General features: G+C 45.8%; 1 protein-coding gene across 1 annotated transcript in view; it reads left to right on the forward strand.

Moving 5' to 3' along the window:
* LOC135099638 (condensin-2 complex subunit D3-L-like) overlaps positions 1-6,966 on the forward strand; it is an 89,960-nt gene extending 82,994 nt beyond the window's left edge. The window contains exon 5 of the mRNA XM_064002027.1: positions 6,904-6,966. Coding sequence (XP_063858097.1) covers positions 6,904-6,951 — 48 coding nt within the window. The 3' untranslated portion in view covers positions 6,952-6,966. The remainder of the gene's footprint in view (positions 1-6,903) is intronic.
* The last annotated feature ends 1,343 nt before the right edge of the window (positions 6,967-8,309 follow it).

Genomic DNA, 8,309 nt, shown 5'->3' on the forward strand with positions numbered 1-8,309 from the left:
GTGGCCACCAAAAATAAAAATCTGTAAGTGAAGGAAATTTGTTTTACTCCTAGGGTTCACTTGCTCTGTGCTTGCCACTGCTGTAAGAAACTTGCTGCTTTCACATTACCACCAGTAGCTTCACTTTGCACCTTAAGGATATGCAAATTAGCACAAGCCATAAATTGTATAAACCAGCTCTTATTGGTCAAAAAGTTTTATTTTCACTCACTTCTTCCTTTTCTCTTTTCAAGGCTTCAAACATTCTTTTATCCTTCTCCTGAATAAACATGAGACTCACTGGTATAAGCTCTTAATGCTGGTCTTTCTGCCAAAGCACTAATAACCACTCCATCTTAATAATCAGATCATCATGCTGCTTGGCTGTCATAGTTGATTTCCAAGAAGCAGTGCCTTTTACATGTTAAAGGATGTGATCTTTATCCTTGATAACCGTAATTACAGTCGAGCAGCTGGCCATTGTTCATTGGTCTTTCTCCCTTCTGTGCTTGTTTCACTATGCCTAATTTAACTTCCATAGTGATTGCTTTCCTTTTCCTCGATTCACTGTTATCAGAAGAGTCTGCCTCACAAAAAAAGGCAACAAAAACAGGAGTGAATAAGTATTAATCCAAAACGGTGTGCAATTGAGACTGACTGATGCTTCCTTCTTCAGTCTATCACTGCATGGTGATGTATTCTTCTGCTGTGCTCATCAAGTAGTTCTTTGTATCATTTTTAGTTTATTTTCTTTTTATGCAACATAAAGGGAATTAAAGGACAGAGAGTTGAAAACTTATCCAACTAAAGAAAGTAATAGTGGAAGACATCTAAACCAAATAAATTAAACAAAATAAAAATGTAATGCATATTTTTTTGTTTGCAATCTTTATTTGATTTAGAAAAGATTGTTTTTGGTGTAGTATGTGTCTGGTGTAGTGTAACAAGTAAGAAATGAGTGTATTGGGAGGTATGTTGGTACCTTCAGTGTAAGGGTACCACAAAAAAAAAAAAGCAAAAAAAAAGTCAGCAAAGGGGAATGTACTTAACTATGAAATGCCACAAGTTGTGGCTGCCGTAAACTGAGGACTTCCCCTAGGTATTTTTTTCCCTAGTAGCAGCTTGTCTCACTTGGAACTGGGAAAATTGGCAGATGATAGACACTGGGTGTTGGAAGTTCTTGGAGAGGGTTATTGCATTCCACTTATCAGCTGTCCCCTTCTTTCTAATTTCCCAAGACACTTTGGGAGGTACTCTCCAAACTTGAGAGAGAGAGAGAGAGAGAGAGAGAGAGAGAGGGAGGGTCCTTGAAGAAGAGTTATGGAATTTGTTAAAGAAAAAAGAGCAGTGGAGTTGGCATCTCCTGATCCAAGTTTCTACAGTTGTCTTTTTATGATGCCCAAACCCATGGTCTCATGATAGATTTGTTGTACCTGAATTTCATCCACAAAATGAAGTTTTGGATGGAAACTAGCATAATGGGGACTGAATGCTGTCATTGAACCTTTGAGATGCTAATTTCCAGAGCCCGATTCATCCTGAGAGGAGGAAGCTTGTTTAGTTTGGAAGGATCAGACCTTCCAGTTCTAGGTTCCTTGCTGTGGGTTGTTCACAGCTGCTCAGTGGCTTTACACTACCAGGGGTTTTGCTTGTTCTGCTATTTAGATGATTGGTTGCTACTACCAGCCTCCAGTCAGGAAGCATTGAGGTTGAGGGAAACACTACTAAGTCTGTGCAATCTAGGCAGATTGTGACCTTTCTGGAGATAAGAATATTATGGTCTACACCTTTGGAGTCTTTTTCATCTTGGAAAAGAATATCCAATTTACTTGAGGCCTTGTCCTCCAGCACAGGATGGGCTCATCCTACTTGGCCATCTCTCATCTTTGTCTCATCTCATCCCTGGGGGGCCAGCAACAGATGAGGTCTCCAATTTCAACTGGAACAGAAAGACTGCAAAACACCATCAGCTACCACTGTCTTAGAGTGAGCTGAAGGACCTACAGTGATGGTTAGACACCATGAATCTACCTCAGGGACAGCCTTTAGAAGTTAACAAGTGGGAGGTGTTCCTGTATGAGTATATGGATTCTTAGAAGGCTGAGAAGTGTAGTGATGAACAGCATTTGATTCAATTTCTCCTTTAATCTGTTTGTATCTGTATCCCCATTCAATATTATCAAGAAAGTGATCAATAAACACTACAGTTCCACAGGGGTCAAACTTATCTTGGTCATCCCCTTTTGGCCTCAGAGAGAATGGTTTCTGTGTCTGATGGAGTCATCCATCAACACCCTGACGTGACTTCCATAGAGGAAGGACCTCCTCAGTTAGCCCCTTTTCCACAGATATCACCCAAAATTTCCATGTGTTGCAAAGGTAGAGACTTGAACAATTACTCTGATTTCAAGGCTATTCCAGAGTAGTGGTAAAGAATTTGCCGCTATTCCACGATTATAAACTGCCAGTATAAGTGGGAGACATTTCAGCAGTAGAGTCAAAGTAAAGATCATTTAGTTTCCTGTCCTTCCAGTCAGAAGTTCGCAGACTTTGATATGTACTTTCACAAAACTTGCCATGTGTCAGTTTCAGCTGTCAAGGGCTGCATGCTCAACAGTGTCTTCTCCATTAAGGGTGCTGACTTGGCACCCCCCCTTCTCTCTCTCTCTCTCTCTCTCTCTCTCTCTCTCTCTCTCTCTCTCTCTCTCTCTCTCTCTCTCTCTCTCTCTCTCTCTCTCTCTCTCTCTCTCTCTCTCTCTCTCTCTCTCTCTCTCTCTCTCTCTCTCTCTCTCTCTCTCTCTTCTTTGTCTTTTTTTTTTATTTAAACATTTTCAATAAATACAGCGATATAATTAGGAAGGACATATTAGTAACTAAAGTTTACACTATCATGTGACAAACTATCTTAAAGCTACTGTCTACACATTTACACATACTACAGACTATACACTGCACACTGTACGCAATAAACATCAATGTCAAGGTGGCTGCTGCTGTAGCCATCTGTGGGCGGCAGCCTTTGCCTGCTGGGTGGACATTTGCCTGATGTCTACAGCAGTGGTGAAGGCATTCCAGAGCCTGACCATTGTGGCAGTGAAGGCATGCTGGTGGGTGGTGGAGTAGGACCTTGGGACCTCCAAGAGGGAGTTATTGCTCAGCACCGTCCTCGTTCATTGCTGAGACCTCCTCCAAGTGCCCCTCAGGTCCGCCAGATGCAGCACGTGCTGTACCTGTGCTTTGTGTAGCACTGCCAGGATGGTGACTCCTGTGGTGCTCCAAGCAGTCCAGTGCTGGAGCTGCTGCACCAGTCTGTTTTGTCTGCTGCTGCTGCTGTTGCCATGGTTGTTGGAGTGGTCTCTGCTGTTCCCTTCGTGGATAAGGCGTTCTGCCTGCATCTTTACCTTATCCAGCAGGCTGAGGTGACAGCGGGTGCTTGACATCCAGGTGAGGGGGGTGTACTCCATGACAGGTCTGATTTGGCCCTTGTACAGGGTCAGCAGGTCAACAGGGGAGAGGTGTTTCACTCGGTGCAGCAGTGTCACATTCAAGGAGGCATTTCGGGCTACCTTCTCGAGGTGCTTCTCAAAGTGCAGCCAAGAGTCAATCTCCACAAATGTCCTATAGAGGAATGACATCTTCCCTGAGCCTTAGCCTTCCATGCAGCTGTTCCACGTCCTCCTAGGCACGTGATATTACCATGGCCTGGGTTTTGTCGGGGACAAACTTGACTTGCCACCCCTCTCCCCAGGCCAATACGTCATCCAGCTGTTTGTTGACAGAGGTTATCATGTCCTATACTTCTTCTCTTGAGTAGGATTGAGAGAGAGTACAGTTGTCAGCGTAGGCACAGGCTGCAGGGGTGCCCTGTAGGATGTCATTCAGGTAGATGTTCCACAGCATGGGTCCCAGGACTGACCCTTGAACAGGCCTTGAACAGAGGCCTGTACTGGGTAGCTGTCTGAGGTATGTCTGTGCACCACCACCCGGAGACTCCTGCCCGTGAGATAGCTGGAGAACAGGTGGAGTAGCTGCGCAGCAACACCTAGTTGCTCAAGCTTCACTATCAGGCCTCAATGCCACATACAGTTGAAGGCTCCAGCTATGTCAAGGGCAATCACCAGGGAAGGATGGCCAGTGTTGAGGGCATCATGCCAGGCCTTAGAAAGGAGGAGAAGGAGGTCTGAGGTGGAGCAGCCTTTTCTGAAGCCAAACTGCTTTGGCAACAGCAGGTGGTGCTGCTCGAGGTTTTTGGTGAGTTGCTTGCTTATGATCCTCTTGAAGATCTTACTGAGTCTGGAGAGGAGTGAGATTGGCCGTTAGTTACCTGGCTCAGACCTCCTTCCATAGTGACAGCCAGACCCCTCGCTGCAAACAGCAGTGAAATATTTGTGCGAGAGGGCCAGTGAGCTCATCAGCACACTTTTTGAGGAGATGTGGGGTCACGCTGTCAGGACCAGGGGCCTTCCTGGTGTTGACGTCCCTCAGGTGTTTTCTGATGGCGTCCTTAGAGATGGCAACGCCCTACAGTCTCAAGGCAGTGAGGCGGGGGGAGGGTGGGCAATTGCCCCTCTCTCTCTCTCTCTCTCTCTCTCTCTCTCTCTCTCTCTCTCTCTCTCTCTCTCTCTCTCTCTCTCTCTCTCTCTCTCTCTCTCTCTCTCTCTCTCTCTCTCTCTCTCTCTCTCTCTCTCTCTCTCTCTCTCTCTCTCTCTCTTTCTCTCTCTCTCTTTCTCTCTTTCTCTTTATTTAAACAAATTTATATCAGGCTTAAAACAACATGTTTTTTATGCTGCTTATTAAAAAGCCTATACTTAAATATAAAGAAGAAACTATATACAAAAAAGCAAACTTATCCTACTATATACACACATGATTAACACAGCACTAGTGTGGGAGTTTATGTTTTACGTCACCTGTGGGCAGCCACTTCCACTTGCTGGAGTGTCATTGTCTGTGTGTCACTCTTGGCTGCCGTAAACACATTCCACAGTCTGGAGGTTCTGGCTGTGTAAGAGCGCTGCTGCTGCCTCAAGTAAGATCGAGGCACCTGGTGGTCCTGGATTCCCTCTGGACAACTCATGGTGGGAGCCTTAGCGAGCTGAGATGAAGGACCTCCAGAACCCAGGCCTTATGGTAGACCACCGGCGCTGACACGTCCCGCCAATGCTCCAGTGACGTGATTCCAGTCTGCTCCTCCTGCTGCTGCTGCTGCTGTACGTCCATTCCCTTCAAGTGCGGGGCACGTCATTGTACAGCATCCAGTCTCTGCAAGTGGGTGGGGGCACTTAACATCCAGGACAAGGCACTGTACTCCATACAAGGCCGTATCTGAGCCTTGTAAAGTGTAAAGATGTCCCGGGAATCAAGGTTTCCCGCCATCCGACGCAGTGCAGAAATCCGCTGGGAGGCCTGATGGGCAACAGCAGCAACATGGCGGTCAAAGCATAGGCCACTGTCCACTGTCACTCCCAGCAACTTGACGTGTTCCTGGAGGGGAAGTGTCTGGCCTCCAAAACTCAGACAACCTGAGACAGCCAGGGAGGCAGCTGGGGACTGTGAGATGACCATGGCCTGCGTCTTTTCTGGAGCAAAGCTGACTTGCCACACCTCTCCCCACTCCATCACCTGCCTGAGCTGCCTGTTCAGCTCTCTAACGGCTCGCTGACTGTTGGAGTGGCAGTAGGAGCAGGAGAGACTGCAGTTGTCAGCGTATGCAAGCAGAGTCGGTAGTTGCCACAGGAGGTCATCGATGTATATGTTCCACAGAATTGGGCCCAACACTGAACCCTGTTGAACTGAGGCTTGTATAGGTAACGGCTGGGATGCCTGACCATTGATGACTACCCGGAGGGTTCACCCCTGGAGGTAGTCCTCAAGCAGTTCAAAGAGGTTGCCCTGGACCCTTGGTGCAAAGCTTTTTTTTACAAGCCCCACATGCCAGACCCTATCAAAGGCCCCAGCAATGTCCAGGGCCACCACAAAAGTATCCAGGCCTTCGTCCAGGGCATCCTGCCAGCCTTGGGAGAGGAGGGTGAGGAGGTCCGCTGTTGAGCATCCAGGCCAGAAGCTGAACTGTCTGTCTGAAAGGAGGTGGTGCTTACTCAGGTGATGACAGTGACACCTGCCACTACCAGCTCCAGCAACTTGCCCACCATTGAGAGCAGCGAGATGGGTCTGTAGTTGCTGGGCTCAGACTTTGAGTCCTTTTTGTGGCCTGGTACCACCCGCACCTCCTTCCATATAGAGGCCCACCTGTGCTCCATCAGGCAGGACCTGAAGATACTAGTGAGAGGACCTGACAGCTCACTGGCGCAGCGTTGGAGGAGCCGTGGGTTGATGTCGTCTGGGACGGTAGCTTTGTTCTCTACTTCCCTCATTAGCTGCTTCACCTGTCCACGTGTCACCTGAACATTGGTGACGGCGTGGTCTGTTTCCTGAGGGAGGTGAGGTGGACATCTACCTGGATCAGTGACTGACATCTTCCCTGCAAAAAACTCGGCGAGTAGAGAAGCCTTGTCCTCACAGCTGGCGGTTGTTGTCCCATCCAGCCTGGTTAGTGGAGGAACAGCATCACAGTGGCCTGTCCCTTGCTGCTCCTTGACAAGCCTCCACCAGGTCTTGTGGCCAACACTCTCTCTCTCTCTCTCTCTCTCTCTCTCTCTCTCTCTCTCTCTCTCTCTCTCTCTCTCTCTCTCTCTCTCTCTCTCTCTCTCTCTCTCTCTCTCTCTCTCTCTCTCTCTCTCTCTCTCTCTCTCTCTGTGAAAGTAAGAAGAATCCTAAGGATTGCTAAATAGATTGAGACTGATTGAGAATGAAATTGGAATTATGTATATGAGAGTGAGAAAGGATGAAGCGAAAGTAACAAAATGAATAAGGGGGGAGAGAGAGAGAGCGTGGTATCACTCCCTTATTCATTATCTCTAACAGATAAAGGAGAGGGGAGGTGACAGGAAGGAGAGGTTTGAGACAAGATGAAAGAAGGGAGAGAAAAGGAAAAAGGGAGGAAGAAAGAGGTGGCAGATAGGATAGCAATGGCTTGCACAGCTGGTGAGTTAATCTTGTGAGTTGTAGTTTGTTATTTTTATTAAAATTTCAGTGCTCGCACAAATGGAGAGTTTGTCTTGCCAATTTTGGTTAGTTACTCTGATTAAGCTTTTATTAAAATTCCAATGTTTACATGAGTGGTGAGTTCATTATGCCAGTTTTGTTTTGTTATTCTGATTAAATATTTATTAAAATTTTGTTATTGGGGTTGTATGCTACAATGACCATGCATTGTCACATATCCTGCAGCATATACAGTGTTCCCCTGCATATTCACAGTTCGGTATTGACAGTTTTGCATATTTACAGATTTTTTTTCTAACTTAGCTAATGGGGAGTTTCCAGAGTTACCAGATGTCACCATCTGCTCAGTGTTTCAGTCCAAAGAACCTGGATTATTCTTTCAATTATTGTAAATTACAGTAACCCTTGATATAATGGACACATTGGGGGAGGGTGGATCACTAAAGACGATAATTCGCTACAATTCCTCCCTGATACACGATTGGGTTATGTTCCGGAAAATCCATTCGTAAAGTGAACAATCGTATGGCGAAGTTAAGATTAAATGGTAAGAATAGGAATGCATTCCAAGACCTGTATGTATGTGCCCTAATGCCCCCTAAAACCCATAAAAACCATGAAATATCATATGTAAATGTAGTTATTGCCTAAATTAATAAAACACTTATTATATAAATAAAATAAACATGAATAAAGCAGTAAGATAAAATTAAATACAAAAAAAAATTGTACTTACTCTCACTGTAGTGTTGAGTTCATATGTTCCCCCTGAGGCTGGAGAACCCCTTGCCTTAATGGCAAGGGGACATCCAGTATAAATTCAATGATGTATATCACTGGTAAAATTACAGAAAGTAGTACAGCTACAGTAATCCTGGGCACTTCCACACACAACATAGCTGGCGAACATCAATGAGAGCATGGGAAATATTGGCCACTGTAGTGTCATGGTACTATGATCATTCACCCAAAGAAATGCCGCTGTACTTGCATGCAGAGCGAGTGAGTGCGTGCTCAAGTAATCATAAAAATGAAGTGCAGCCGATCATGTACCAGGAAAGGGGTAGTAAAGAAGAATGATCATAAACACGAATGATTGTATAATGGTGAATCAAATAGCGGGTAGGACCTGTATATTGAGAGAGAGAGAGAGAGAGAGAGAGAGAGAGAGAAAAGTTGTGGGGTGTGATCCATTGACCTTGACAGTGGCCATTGATGCAACTCTCTCTCTCTCTCTCTCTCTCTCTCTCTCTCTCTCTCTCTCT

Source organism: Scylla paramamosain, unplaced genomic scaffold (assembly GCF_035594125.1).
Source record: "Scylla paramamosain isolate STU-SP2022 unplaced genomic scaffold, ASM3559412v1 Contig164, whole genome shotgun sequence".
Lineage (NCBI taxonomy): Eukaryota > Metazoa > Arthropoda > Malacostraca > Decapoda > Portunidae > Scylla > Scylla paramamosain.